At 52.2% G+C, this 15,000-nt stretch overlaps 1 protein-coding gene across 1 annotated transcript in view; it reads left to right on the top strand.

Moving 5' to 3' along the window:
- runx3 (RUNX family transcription factor 3) overlaps window positions 1-15,000 on the top strand; it is a 76,791-nt gene that overhangs the window by 45,672 nt on the left and 16,119 nt on the right. Inside the window, exon 5 of the mRNA XM_064302203.1 lies at window positions 12,655-12,822. Coding sequence (XP_064158273.1) covers window positions 12,655-12,822 — 168 coding nt within the window. The remainder of the gene's footprint in view (window positions 1-12,654; window positions 12,823-15,000) is intronic.

Genomic DNA, 15,000 nt, shown 5'->3' with positions numbered 1-15,000 from the left:
ATGACCCATTATGGCTCTTTTAAAGTAATTTAATAAACTCAGAGGTCTCGTTTTAGAATAACAAATGGCCCGTGCGTTGGGATATTTTCTCCTTAACTGCGTTGTGATAATAAACCTTTTCTCGTCCTTTTTTTCCCTCCTTTCTTTTTTTTTTTTTTCCTTTGTCTCGGGGGGCGGGGTCCAGCGGTGGAGCAGAGAGGCGGGACGTGACTGGGAAAAGGGTGTGGCAGGGCGGGGCGGGGCTGGGCACCAGATCTCCGAGCTTGCGGGAAACTGGCCGTGTGAGACGCTGCTCTGCGTTCTTAATATTTATTTGTCTGAGGCGTAATTGCAAGGAACAGGCCGCTAAAAAAAGAAAGAAAAAGGAAAAAGATGTTCCCTGATGTTTGCTTTTTGTCCGGTCGGGAGTGGAAATAGAGCAGGCACTTATTCCAACCTGTCGAGTGTAGTGGCCTGAGGGCAAACTTGAAATGAAAGGGAGAACAATTTATTTTATTTGTTTTTTTTGCATTATTTTTGTCGATTTATTCCCTTAGCCACGGACTGGAAAGACACAGTTGTCAGCACGACTGCAGTCGTCCAGCTTAAAGCAGACTCTCCTCGACGGTGAGTCAGCGCCACGCGTTACGTTTTCACCGTCAAGTCGAAACAGTTAGGTGGTGAACGAGCGGTACAAATACGAAAAAAATGTTTTTGAAGTTTTCTCAACCGAATTAAAAGCAGCGCGGAAGGCCGAGCTGCGGGGAACACAGGCACCGCTGAAGGGGAGACGAACCGAAACGCGGATCAGGTGTAGACGGGAGCGAATGCCCACCGGGCGGATGATTCATTAAACCGAACCGTGGGAGTGACGCATCGAATGCTATGCAGAAACGCCACGCCCACCTCTGGCGGGCGGCCAATGAGGCGAAAGAATGCTACGCAACAGGGGCTTTCTGGGAAAAAAAAAAAAAAAAAGATTTTTTTTTAGTCTTTCTGTCGAGCGGGTCGTGGCGTTTGTCGGTTGTTTTGTTTTGTTTTTGTTTTTTGTCGAACGCCCGTATCTCCCCGGAGAGAGCCGCGCCGATCGCGTTCCTTTGTCCCGCGCGAGTTTGGCACGCTGCACACCTGGAAGCCGCCTCCGGGGCCCCCCTGATGCAGGCGGGAGTCCTCATACCGGGGAACCGCCAGAGTGAAAGTCCCCCCCCCCGTTAGAGAGCGAAGTGTCAAAAATACGTCTTCGGGTGCAGTGACCCCCCAATCTCTGTGCTGCTCCCAGTGCCACGCTCCAACATGCGGTTTTACGCACACACACACACACACACACACGCACACACACACACACACACGCTCGCGCACACTCCTGTGCGTAAGTGTGATTGTAAGTTCGTTGGGCCGGCCTCTCCGGCGTGTGGGAAAACACGAGAGCCGGTCGCTCCCACACGCGTCACAGACGCACACACACACACACACACACACACACACACACGCGTCACAGACACCACCGCGCGTCGACAACACAACGTTCACTCACACGCGCACAGACACACACACGCGCGCACAGCACACACACCCACACACCGTCACAGCGCCGCCGACGTGTCGAGGTTCATTTACGCCTCTCGCGCGCACGCACACACACACACACACACACACACACACACACACACACACACACACACACACACACACGATCGCGCTCCCGCCCTGTCACCCACGCCCCTCACTAAGCACCTTTCTCATTATCGCACCCCACCTACGTTGCACCTCTCCCCTCCTGTGCTAAGACAACGTTCAGGCTGCAGGTTATTTCTCTGATATAATCTGTCACTTTGGTGAAAAGAAAACGACAGCTTTTTCTTACGGCGGTGGAGCCTGCATCCTGGGGGGAGGGGGTGCGTGGGGAGGGGTTCTGCTCTGGCAACTCTCCAGGAAGCCCCAAAAAACAACTAGGGCCCCTGACACAACACATACACACGCACACGCACGCACATACACACGCACGCACGCACACGCGTACATACACACACGTACATACACACGCGTACACACGCACACGCGCACACACACACACGCATACACACGCACGCACACAGCAGTTCACGGTGTCCCCCCACATTCTGCTAACAGAACTGCACGCTATACTGGAGCTTGGCTCTTCACTGGGTAAACGCACTCGAGTGATATACTCATTATGTAATGTGGTGTAAGTGAGGCTTATTATGGTTAGCCATTGGGCACGTCAGCCCACTCACTGATAGGTCGGTTGTGGTGAGCGTGGTTTGGAACACACTCTGTGATAGGTTGGTTATGGTGAGCGTGGTTTGGAACACACTCAGTGATAGGTTGGTTATGGTGAGCGTGGTTTGGAACACACTCAGTGATGGGTTGGTTATGGTTAGCGTGGTTTGATTGGTTCAGTCGTAGGGGATACAAACCAGCTCTGTGATAGATTGGTTATTGTTAGCGTGGTTTGATTGGTTCAGTCGTAGGGGATACAAACCAGCTCTGTGATAGATTGGTTATTGTTAGCGTGGTTTGATTGGTTCAGTCGTAGGGGATGCAAACCAGCTCTGTGATAGATTGGTTATTGTTAGCGTGGTTTGATTGGTTCAGTCGTAGGGGATACAAAACCAGCTCTGTGATAGATTGGTTCTGGCTGCGCACGGCAGTGTGTCTGTTCTCCCTAGCGGTCTCAGTGCGTCGCCATGCATCCCTGCGCTGTGGGTGGGGGTGACTCATGATTGGTTAATGACACGTGGTCTGTCTTATCATCAAACAACGAAGCAAAGTCCGCCCCCTCTTTCCCTCTCTGTTCTTGGTGTGAAACGGCCCTGCTGGCTCGGTTTCACTTGAACCTCACAAGTTCCATGTGAACTTTGATCTCGCTGTTGAGTGAGCAGTGAGTAATGCGTCAAGTTTTTTTTTTTCCAGGGAATCCTGATTTAATTAGATTTTCTTGTGTGATATGAATATGTATGAGGGTTTCACTTGGGTGATATTGAGGCCAGCTTTGGACAAGTGTTGAATTTTGTTTGGTAATATTCACCATGATAACTGGCTGTATGTTACCAGTCAAAGTGCTAACGGTCAACATGCTGTGAACTTATTGTTTTGTGACCGCTTTGAGTTTTTTCCAAAATTTGGCTCAGTGGGGCTTTTTTATTCCCTCTGGAAAATATCTATTGCAAAGCACTGTGTGACAACCCAAAAATGATTGATTGAAAAGGTTATTATTTGAAACCATGGTGCGTGGTTCTATAGGGGGCATTTTTATAGAGTATTGTGACATCACAATGCAGCAGGTCCACTTCTAGTCCCTGTCAGTTTGAAAAAGTTGTACATGGTTCTATAGGGAGAATTGTTCTAGAACATTGTGACATCACAATGCAGCAGGGCCACTTCTGGTCCCTGTCAGTTTGAAAAAGTTGTACATGGTTCTATAGGGAGAATTGTTCTAGAGCATTGTGACATCACAATGCAGCAGGGCCACTTCTGGTCCCTGTCAGTTTGAAAAAGTTGTACATGGTTCTATAGGGAGAATTGTTCTAGAACATTGTGACATCACAATGCAGCAGGGCACTTTAGCCGGTCTTTGAAAAGTGTACATGGTTCTATAGGGAGAATAGTTTAGACAATGTGAATTACAATGCAGCAGGTCACTTCGGCCCTCAGTTTGAAAAAAGTGGTACTGCTCATGCAGGAATTGTTCTAGAACTTGACATCACAATGCAGCAGGGCCACTTCTGTCCTGTCAGTTTGGAACAGTTGACGTGGGTTCTATAGGGAGAATGTCTGGAGCATTGTGACATCCACAATGAGAGGCACTTCTGGTCCCTGTCAGTTTGGAACAGTTGTACATGGTTCTATAGGGAGAATTGTTCTGGAGCATTGTGACATCACAATGGGGAAGGGCACTACAGGTTCCTGTAAGTCAGCAGGGTAACCGGGCCTCTCAGGGCCGAGGAGGAGCAAGAGAAGGTAGACGAGGAAGATGGATTAGCAACGACACGCATTGGCAGATGTCGAAACGCCCTCGAGCTCTGTCTGAGAAAAACAGCGGAAGTCCCCCCCTCCCCTCTGCCAAGAGGAAATCAACTGTCACTTCCCCCCCAACAGTCAAACGTCCTCAAGCCCTCAACAGAAGGAGGAGGAGAGATGCCAGCGCTGTCGTGTGGGCCTCTCGGATTAGCCTACCGCACTCGGCAAAAAAAGGCTGCAGCGGCGCGACGCCGTTAACCGTCCTGACGGAAACACAGGCAGCGATAGCATTCGCCACCTGAGAGGCACTGCACTGCTCTGTCCCCGGAGAAACCCCCCCCCCCCCCCCCCCCCCCCCCCCCCCCAATGCCAACACCTGCAAGCTGACACCTCGGGAGAGAGGCCACTAAATGCTAAAAACACAGGTATTAAATCAACGGCTCGACAGTCTATAACACACACCCGCCCGCCCCCCCTCCCTCCCCCTCCCCATCCACACGCGAACTTATTCACCATTTCACAGCACAGCGCTGAGGCAGCACGTCCACTCAAAGAAACATCCAAATGATTAACACACATGTGCACATGTATCTAATATTCCTTTTTCTTAAATGATTAACACAAATGTTCACACGTATTTAATATTCCTTTCCTTAAACGATTAACACAAATGTGCACATGTATTTAATATTCCTTTTCTCAAACGATTACACAATGTTCCAGTATTTATATTCCTTCTAACGATAACACAATGTTCACATGTATTTAATATTCCTTTTCTTAAATGATTAACACAAATGTTCACACGTATTTAATATTCCTTTCCTTAAACCATTAACACAAATGTGCACATGTATTTAATATTCCTTTTCTCAAACGATTAACACAAATGTTCACACGTATTTAATATTTCCTTTCCTTAAACGATTAACACAAATGTTCACATGTATTTAATATTTCCTTTTCTTAAACGATTAACACAAATGTGCACATGTATTTAATATTCCTTTTCTCAAATGATTAACACAAATGTTCACATGTATTTAATATTCCTTTCCTTAAACGATTAACAGAAATGTTCACATGTATTTAATATTTCCTTTTCTGAAACGATTAACACAAATGTTCACACGTATTTAATATTCTCATTCTGCCACTGGAGTGAGGGGCTGAGCGCGTGTCGCTCCTCTGACCGGCCTGCGTTTCACTTTTTCCCCTGTGAGGGCCGCTCCCCCCGCCTCTTCATCACACGAAGTCGTGCTCAACGTCTCTCCTCAGAAGGGAACATGTGCGTCTTACTCTCTGGTTAAAAAAAAACCAAGAGCGAAAGAAGAGGGTTGGGAGTTGCGGGCGGAGGTGTTGGGGAGGTGGTGGTGGCTGTGGGGGGGGGGTTGGGAGGGTGAGACTGAGGGGTTCTAGGGGAAGGAAGTGGAGCCTATCAAGTCATCGATCAGTCGTGCCTGTCATTGCTCGGATGGTCTGGTCTTCAGAAAGAGAGAGCGGGGTGGTAGATATGGAAAAAGAAGAAGAAGAGAGAGGGAGGGTGGGTGACTGCATGGGGGGGAGAGGTACTCCGTGTTCTGATTGCCGACGGGTAGTATGCGCTAAAGATTGAAGATGCTAAGGTTGTTACGGTAGTTTATTCCATCAAAAAAACCTAAGGCCAGAAGTGTTAGTCGAGTACCTCATATTCTTTCTGAACAATGTTATTACGGCGTCAAACGCGCACGCAGCGGCCTGGAGCGTCTCCCCGCTCTCCTTCTGTGAGCTCACGCCACCTCGCGCCGATGTTTCCCCCGCGTCCGTATTGATTTTTTCCGATTTCCCCGAAACAGCTTACCGGATTTATGCAGCTCACCGCTCGCGTGGGAGGGCGGGTGGGCGGGCGGGCGGTTAGTGCGCTATAATGGCTAAGGATCTGGTCTTGTAGCCTAAAGGTCGCAGGTTCGATTCCCCCCGGTAGGACACCGCCGTCGCACCCATTGAGCACTTAACCTGCATTGCTCCAGTATATATATATATATATCCAGCTGCATAACTGGATACGATGCGAGTCGCTCTGGATGAGAGCGTCTGCTAAACTCCCTGCGACGTGACGCGGTGATTTCTGCGCAGGAGGCGGAATAGACGGAGGGCACGCGCAGGTGAGCCGCGCCCCAGGTGCGCACACGCCTGCGCTGAGCGAGCCCTGCCCTCTGACGGGCCCTTTAAAGCCCCCCCCCTGCGCTGCGCGCGGGGTGAGGACCCGCGTCTGACGCTTCACCTGTGCGGCAGGTGGCTCTGGCCCCCGAGAGCTCCGGCGGCTTGTGAGGGCAGCGTTTCGGATTTGGCTTTATTTATTTATTTATTTATTTATATGTGTTACAATCGGCTTCTCCGCCGCTGACCGCGCTCGCCTCTGACCCGTCCGGAACCTACACCGCTCCGTCCCCGGCCTGCTCGCCGCACCGTGAGGTCACTTCCTGTGCCAAATGAGAAACTCAACGAACATTCGCGCACTCACACTTCACTTCGCCCACACACACACACACACACTCACACACACTCACACTCGCGCTTGCACTCGCACTCGCACACACACACACACACACACTCACACACACTCACACTCGCGCTTGCACTCGCACTCGCACACACACACACACACACACACACACACTCGCGCTCGTGCTCGCACACACACACACACACACACTCGCGCTCGCACACACAAACACACACACACACACACACTACTGCACCAGTCGGTGTGTTTCGTTAGGGGGGCAGGTGTTTTTTAGAGAGAGCAGTGAGTCGCATGCATTGCAAAGGTGCTGCTTGGCATTGACTGGCGGTCAGGACCACTAGCGCTAGCCCATTGGAGCTGTGTATGGAACACAGTGAAAACACACAGCCATGCAAGGACATACTGTAGGTCTCAACTTTGGGGGCGACAAACAAAAAATTCTCTTTAGGATTTTCTTGAGGGGGGTCAGTAACAGTTTCACCAAATACAAAATGGTGGTGGGGGGAAGGGACTATGATATTTTCCAATTCCCCTCGCCCCCCCCCATGCGGCCACAGTTTATGTTCTGTCTTTTGATGAAGAGCAATCCCACGGAAAACGACGCGAAGATAAAAAAAACGATCAGACCGCCACTTTGTGACCTTTTCGAATTTGTATTCGCGAGCGCGCTGCGTGCGTATCCGTGCGTATTTTTAGCGCGCAACTGAAAATATCCGCATGCATGCGCGCGCATTTTATCAGTATATTTGTTGACTTCCGTTTTGAGCGCGCGGGCGTAAACTACTAATCTGATAAACGGTCTGATTCTTATAAAGGGTGACTCACAGAGTCTGCTTTATAAGACTTCTCTGCCATCTTGAACGTATCGGCTTTCTTGAGCTTTAAAAAGACTCGTAGATGCACAGCACGATAATCAGTCGCACTATCGTACCTTTTTTTTGGTTTTTGTGGGAGGGAACGTTTCGGATCCCGTTCGGAAACAGAATGTACAGTACATATTTTGGATATATATGTGAACTTTTTTGGAAAGTACAACGACGACAACGTTGCGCGAAAGGGAGCGTCTGAAAGCGGTGACGAAGTGCGGCGATGACTTTTCGGGATCTTTTATTTTGCCGCTGCGTTTTTAAAAATAATTTCGGTACGAAACGGCGGACCGTCGGATGGGACGTCGGGCCGAAGGGCGAGGGGCGCTGCTCGCTGCCCGGACCCGATTATTTCTGCCTCCCGCGCGGCCGGCCGCCTCCATTTTCCATCTCTTTCTTGCGGTTATGATATCATTATTGAAAAGAGAAAAAAAGGGGGGGGGGGAGGGCGTGGGGGCTGCATTCGTGTTTTTTTTCCTAAGTGCACCGTGATCCATAAAATATTCATCCGACCACAAAACCCTCTGAATTGGGTCTGTGGCATCGCTAAGCCCCCCGACCCGCGGGCCCCCCCCCCAGTCTGCGGGTGTTAAAAAGCGGTCACAACCCCCCACCCACCACCCCCACCCCCCACAACCTCACCGCCCTGACCCCCAAACCCCACCCCGTTACCGAGGTGGAAGGCGAAAGGGGTGTGTGTGTGAGAGACGGGTTCGAGGGATGCTAAAACGTCATGTTTAACAGGAAGGTGAGGCGGCGGCGGCTGTCCCTTCTTTAAACGGGACGGCGGACCCCTTGGCACAAAAGCCCCATTCAGACCCCCCCCCCCCGCCCCCCGGCGGTGTCGCTGGAGGCCGATTATGGGGGACCGGCTTCGTTTCGGGAGCGCTTGATAAAACGAAGACGGGGAGCAGGGGTGGGAGCGGGCGGGTGGGTGGTGGTGGTGGTGGGGGGAAATGGGGTGGGGTGGGGGGGTGGGGGGGGTTCACCAGATGGGAAACAAGTTTTTTTTTTTAAGGGGGAAGAGAGAGAGAGATGGAAAGGGAGAGAGAGAGAGAGAGATGGAAAGGGAGAGGGAGAGAGAGAGAGAGAGAGATGGAAAGGGAGCGGGAGAACGGATGGCTCATTTGATTACTGCTGTAGCAGTAACTGTAGGGACCGCGTAATGAGGACCAGGCTGTGGGGTAATGCCCACCCCCACCCCCTCGCCCCCGCTCCCCCCCCCCCCGCAACCCCCCTCATTTCTCTCTCATGGTCGTCCAAATCTACTGGAAGTGCAGCGTGTTGCCCCGTCCCGAGCCAGCTGGCCCCCCGCCAGCGCCCCTCCCACAGAAGGGGGCGATATTTGCTTTCATCCCCTACGAGCCAGCCAATTCATCACAGACCACCACCGGCTACAAAACTATATCAATTATCAGCTTTTTTTTCCCTTCTTCTCCTTCTCCTTCTTCTTCTTCTGCTTTTTTTTCTTTCTTTTTTTTTTGCATCGGAGTATAATTCCGCCTCTCTCTCTCTCTCCCGCTCGGTCGAGGGGGCATAAATCTGTCGACGGGAAGCAGGCCGGAAAACGATAATTTTTTTTTTTTTTTTTTGGGAAATGCAGGCAGGCGTCCACGCCGCACACCACTACCACCGATTGCCCCCCTAGCCACACCCCCCCCCCGCCCCAATACCCCTCCCCAAAACCCCCCGGCAAACCCCTGTTGGGTGGAGGAGACAGTAGCCACAGTGTCTGCGGGGGTGGCGCGTAGGAGCTGGTAGCGGGTTGGGCGGGGCCGGGCGGGGGCCAATGCTGTAGCGTGCGCCAAGGTTCTCTCGCTCCTCGATGGCGCACTGAATGTGGGGGGGGGGGGGCGGGTTAGCCCCCAAAGTGTGAATAACAAGCTATCTGTGGCTGGGGTAGTGGGGGCGCCTGAGGGGGTCCGGGGTGAGTGGGGGTTTGGGGTTTGGGGTTGGGGGGGGGGGGTGGGATGCTATTTTTACTGGACCCTGCGGCTTTTGCATGTTGCTCCAAAAACCAGAATAAAATAAACAGCCTGGACTTTTTAAGCACCCCGACTTCCAGGCTCAGAAGCATGCGGGCATTGACACTTCATCTGCGGGGAAGTGTGTATGTGTGTGTGTGTGTGTGTGTGTGTGTGTGTGTGTGTGTGTATGTGCGAGTGAGTGTGTATCTGTGTGTGTATGAGTGTGAGTTTGTGTGTGTGTGAGTGAGTGAGTGAGTGTGTGTGCACATATCTACTCTCTACGCATGTGGTGTGCATGCACGTGTGTACAGGCACACCTACGTGTGTGTGTGTATGTGCCTCTGTTCTGTGTGGAGGCTGTACATGTGTGTGCATGTGGGTGTGTGCGTGTGCATGTATGTCTGCATGTGCGTACGCATGGCTCTGTGGAGTGTAGAGTGCAGCTGGGCGTGGAGCCTGTACATACGTGTGCATGTGCACGTGTGTGTCTGTATGGGGTGTGGCATGGTGGGAAGGTGGGGGGTTCGGGTGGGGGGGGCGGGGCGGGGCGGGGCGGGTGGGTCCGCTAGGATTTTATCTGAACGTGAATCATCGTGGAGAGAAAGGGTGGCGACCCAGAGTGCTTTGTGTGTCCACCCTGGCCCCCGCGTGAGCTGGCGTGCCTTCCTCTTTTCCTTTTTTTTTTTGAGTGCCAACAAATGGACGGAGCGTTGGAGGAGGAGGAGGAGGAGGAGGAGGAGGAGGAGGAGGAGGGAAAAAAAAAGATATATTACCCATGGGTCAGCAGTGAGAGATCGCTGGGCAAAATCCATATCGCTCCACGTCTGCTCCCCCCTCTTTATATCTTGATAAAATATTCAAATCTAGCCATTACTTCGCATTAGGACAGTCTGTGGAGGGGAGGCCAGGGACAGGCCAAGTGCCAGGCAGGAAACCACAGAATGTATACATGTTCTATCAGACACATCTATCCTGTGTTGGTACTTACGTTAAACCCCCCCTGCCCCCCCCGCCCTTCCATTAAGGCACAGGTTCATGTCGGCGCTGAAAGCCCAAAGCTAGCGAGCAGCTAGCGAGCGTTCCTCTCCTCCTCCGTCCAGGCCCGCCGGGGGGTCTTCTCACGGAGACGCGCGTGAGCACATGAGCCAGGCGTCTCCTCACCGTCTTGTTATTCGTTCGTTTGTTCGTTCCCTCGTTCGTTCGTTCGTTCCTGTCGCCGCTGACGACGGTGGGGGGTGTATAAAAAATAGGGAGGAGTCTTTTGCTTTTGTTCCCTTCGAAACAGCAGCGCCACCGATTTCACTGCCGTTGAGTTTTTCAGTCTTTATATGCGCACACACTCACACGCGCAAATACACACAAATGGACGCACATCCAGAAAATGCCCACAAACGTGCTCCCTTGCACACACACACACACACACACACACACACACAGATTCATTAGCATGGAAACCCCAGCAGAGATGGCTGTCCTGCTGGGCTTAGTTATGGCTGCGTGGTCGTTGAGTCATTGCAGACGGCGGAAAGAAGGCGCTGAGACACACTCTGGTCTGCTCTCAACTTCAAACAAAAAACATGGCCAGGGTACCTTCAGACAGAAACTGCACCTGCGGCGGGGGGGGATTGTACAGGAAGTCCAGGAACTTCCTGCTTTTTGACTTGCCGTGTGCAATAGAGAGAGGATCAGGAGCAGAAATAGAGAGGAGCGGAAACAGAGAGGAACAGAAACTGAGAAGAGCAGGAACAGAGAGGAACAGGAACAGAGAGGAACAGAAACAGAGAGGAACAGGAACAGAGAGGAACAGGAACAGAGAAGAGCTGGAACAGAGAGGAACAGGAACAGAGGAACAGAAAGAGAGAGGAACAGGAACAGAGGCACAGAAACAGAAACAGAGAGGAACTGAAACAAAGAGGAGCATAAACAGTAACAGAGAGGAACAGAAACAGAGGAACAGGAACAGAGAGGAACAGGAACAGAGAGCAGCAGAAATAGTGAGGAGCATGAATAGCTCACTCTGCCGTATGGCCTAAACCTGGACCCCTTCTGCCTGGGGCTTTCCTGGCTTTTCCCGGGCCCCCTTCATCACATCTCAAATTGCCTAACAACAAAGATCGCCCCCCCGCCCCCTTTCTGCACCCCCCCCCTCTCTGCTGTTAATTTTACACCTTGCTGGGCGTTGTTGTTGCCGTGTCCTGTTTCGGGCCCTGCTATAGGGGAACAGGTGCGACTTCGGAGCGCAGAGTTTAAATAAGCGGCTGGAAGACGGCCAGATTCCAGGCCCGAGCTCGTCAGCGTCGTTCCATCGGCACGCGCCGATTATTTTTATTTATTTTTGTTTGCTTTTTTTTTTTTTTTTACGATTCAGAGCGGAAAAAGGACCGCTCTTGTGCCTGTTCCTTACGGTCTAATCCGGTTTCTGCAGGTGTAAAAAACAGGATTTGATAGACTTGTGTGTGCGTGTGTGTGTGTGTGTGTGTGTGTGCATGCGTGCATGCGTTCTCAGTTAGCACACATAAGTTTTCAGGAGCAAATGCTCATAAAAGGGAGCACTGTAGAGCTGTGGTGTGTGTGTGCGTGTGTGTGTGTGTGTGTGTGTGTGTGTGCATGCGTGCACCTCTCCCTCTCCACCCCTCCACCTCCCCTCATTCCTCCAGTAACAGGAAAAGGCCGTGACAGGGTAGGGCAGTGGTCAGCAGACCCTGCGCTTGTAGCTCGCTCAGAGGCTGCGGGTTTGATTCCCCAGGTGGGGGGCATTGCGTCGGGGGGTTAAGCCCTAAATGCGGTGCGCCCGCGCTATCCCAGAAGCCTCAGTTTCGGAGAGCGGAGCGGAGCGATCCCCGCCCCTTTCCTCCCCCTCGGCGTATCCTGGAGGCTTTGGGCTTCGAGAACGGGGGAGTCGGGACGACGGGGGCGGAGGGGGGGGGTGTGTGTCAGGGTGTTCACAGCTCTACCGCGCTCCCATTTTAGGAGTACTTGCTCCTGAAAAAAAAATCGATGTGGGCTAACTGGAAAAATAATTTAAGCAGCTAATTGGGATGCATTAGCAGTGCTTCTAAACTTTTGAACTTACTGCAGGAGCACGTGTGCTCCTTGGGAGAAAAAAAATGTTAGTGAATAAACCCTGGAGTTGAGGGAGCTGGGAGGTCGCGGGTTCGATTCCCAGATGGGGCACTGCCGCTGCACCCTTGAGCGAGGTGCTTAACCTGATTTAGAATGACTTTGGTGAATATTCTGCCCGTATAGATGGGATATATGTTTAATGAACCGTAAGCCTGTTCTGTGTGAGTCCCCAAATGGCGGTAATGTGGATGTGACCTGACCCGTCTCTCTCTCTCTCTCTGTCTCTCTCCAGGTCACAGGGTGAAGCTGGAGGACCCCCAGAAGGCCATGCAGTTTTCGGACCGCCTGTCCGAGCTGGAGCGCTTCCAGAGGGCCGGGCTGAGGATGGGGCCTGGGTCGGGTAACCCCAGACCCTCCCACACCAGCCACTTCAGTCCCTCCAACCAGTCCCAGATCCCAGGTACCCACCACCCCCCCCGCCGCCCCACCACGCACCACCCAGACTTTGCACCAGCCTGTTTAACCTCAATCAATTCCATTCTGCTTCCTGACCAACACACACACACACACATACGCACACACACACACACACACAAACATACACACACACACACACACACACACACACATCCCACACACATACGCACACACACACACACACACAAACATACACACACACACACACACACACACACACCCACACACATACGCACACACACACGCACACACACACATACACATACACACACACTCAGAACAAGTACGTACACAGACCTCCTCTGGTCATTGTATTGTTGTGATGTGTTTCTGTGTGCTTTACCTCTCGGTCGCTTGATTAAGTCATGAAAGGCGTTTTGCCGCGGATTCGCCGAGTTTGCTGCTTTCTGCCTCTGACTGAAGGCCTCAGCCACATGAACGGGCTGTCGCTGGGGCTGGGCTTTGTAGCGGTCGCTAGTGCAGTGCAGGGTTACCGTTTCATCATCAAGACCCGGCAACCGCGTTCAGCGGCTTAACCACCTCCCCTCCACCTCCTGTCCCTCCTACTGCTCCTCCTTTTATTTGGGGGGGAGCACAGACCACTTGAGGAGAATCCGGAGAGGGTGTGTGTGTGGGGGGGGTTATTGATCAGGGGACGTTGCTGCGGGACCCGGTGGGGGGCAGTATTGATCGGGGGAGATCAGGACTCGTTCTGTGGTTGTGCCTGTCGATGGCCTCTGGCAGTTTGGCAGCAAGTGACACAGTGTGTGGGCCAGTGTGTCTTCTTCCTGTACATCTGTGTAGACCAGCGTGGATCAGTGTGGTTCTGTGCGGCTCAGTGTGGTACGGACTGAAGTCCGGTGCAGCTCAGTGTGGTTTAATTTGGCTGAGTGTGGTTTGGCGTAGCTCTGTAAAGCTCAGAGTAGCTCACTGTGTTTTGCTGTGAGGACCAGTGTAGCTCAATGTGGTTCAATCTGGCTCAGTGTGGTTTACTGTAGATCAGTGAGCCTGAGAGTAACTCAGTAAGGCTCAGTGTAGTTCAGTGTGTTCTCAGTGTGGTTTAATGAGGCTCAGTGTGACTCGGTCTGAGGCTGGAGTGAGGCTCAGAGTAGCTCAGTGTGGTTTAATGTAGATCAGTGAGCCTGAGAGTAGCTCAGTAAGGCTCAGTGTAGTTCAGTGTGTTCTCAGTGTGGTTTAATGAGGCTCAGCGTGACTCGGTCTGAGGCTGGAGTGAGGCTCAGAGTAGCTCAGTGAGGCTCAGCGTGTGTGCGGTGCGCTGTGGCTCTGTTTCCCGAGGCTGCGTTGGTTACCACAGCCACACTGCAGGAATGTAGCAGCCCTGCGTGACCTCTCCACCCACGCCCATCTCATTCTGCTGCAGTGTGTGTGTGTGTGAGAGTGTGTGTGTGTGTGTGAGTGTGTGTCTGTGTGTGTGAGAGAGAGTGTGTGTGTGTGTGTGTGAGAGAGAGAGTGTGTGTGTCTGTGTGTGTGAGAGAGTGTGTGTGTGTGTGTGTTGTGATAGAGCAGAGAGATTGTGTGTGTGTGTGAGAGTGCATGCGTTGAGAGAGAGAGTGTGTGTGTGTGTGTGTGTGCTTGTGTGTGCAAGTGTTTGTGCATGATTGCAGGAGCATTCATTTACACACACACAATGCTCCTGCAAGCATGCACACACCACACACACACACACACACATAGTGCATAAAGGGGGTTTGAGGCAGTGCTGCAGCTGACAGATCCTGCTCATTGGTGCTGTTTGGGGACACGCTGGGCCTGTGTTGTCCCGCGAGAGCGGCAGTGCGCGTGCAGCTACGCTAACCCGCGCAGGCGTCATGTGACCTTGTGTTGCCGCTGCCGTGGTCTCCTGGGAAACGAGGGTCGCCATGTCTGCCCTCGGTGCAGAAAAAACAAACAAAATTAATGCTCCGATTTTTTTTTTTACCCGTCCATCTTTCACAGAAAAGAGGACAACATGTAGCAACAAAAAAAAAAAAGCTTCGAACCTCGTAACGGGCTTGCGTCCGTGAGTTTGTTGCGCAACCCTTATTTCCTTCCCCCCCTCGCCCCCCCCAACCCAACCGCAAAAGTGTCATAATTCCTTAGAGCCCCACAGAAAGGTTCCTGTTGGCTGCTTGCGGACGGCTTGCGTGTCCTCTGCACGCGA

This window comes from Anguilla rostrata, chromosome 1 (assembly GCF_018555375.3).
Source record: "Anguilla rostrata isolate EN2019 chromosome 1, ASM1855537v3, whole genome shotgun sequence".
In the NCBI taxonomy this organism is placed as follows: Eukaryota; Metazoa; Chordata; class Actinopteri; order Anguilliformes; family Anguillidae; genus Anguilla; species Anguilla rostrata.
Note: the sequence above shows the minus strand (reverse complement) of the source record. Positions and strands in the feature narration are given on the sequence as shown.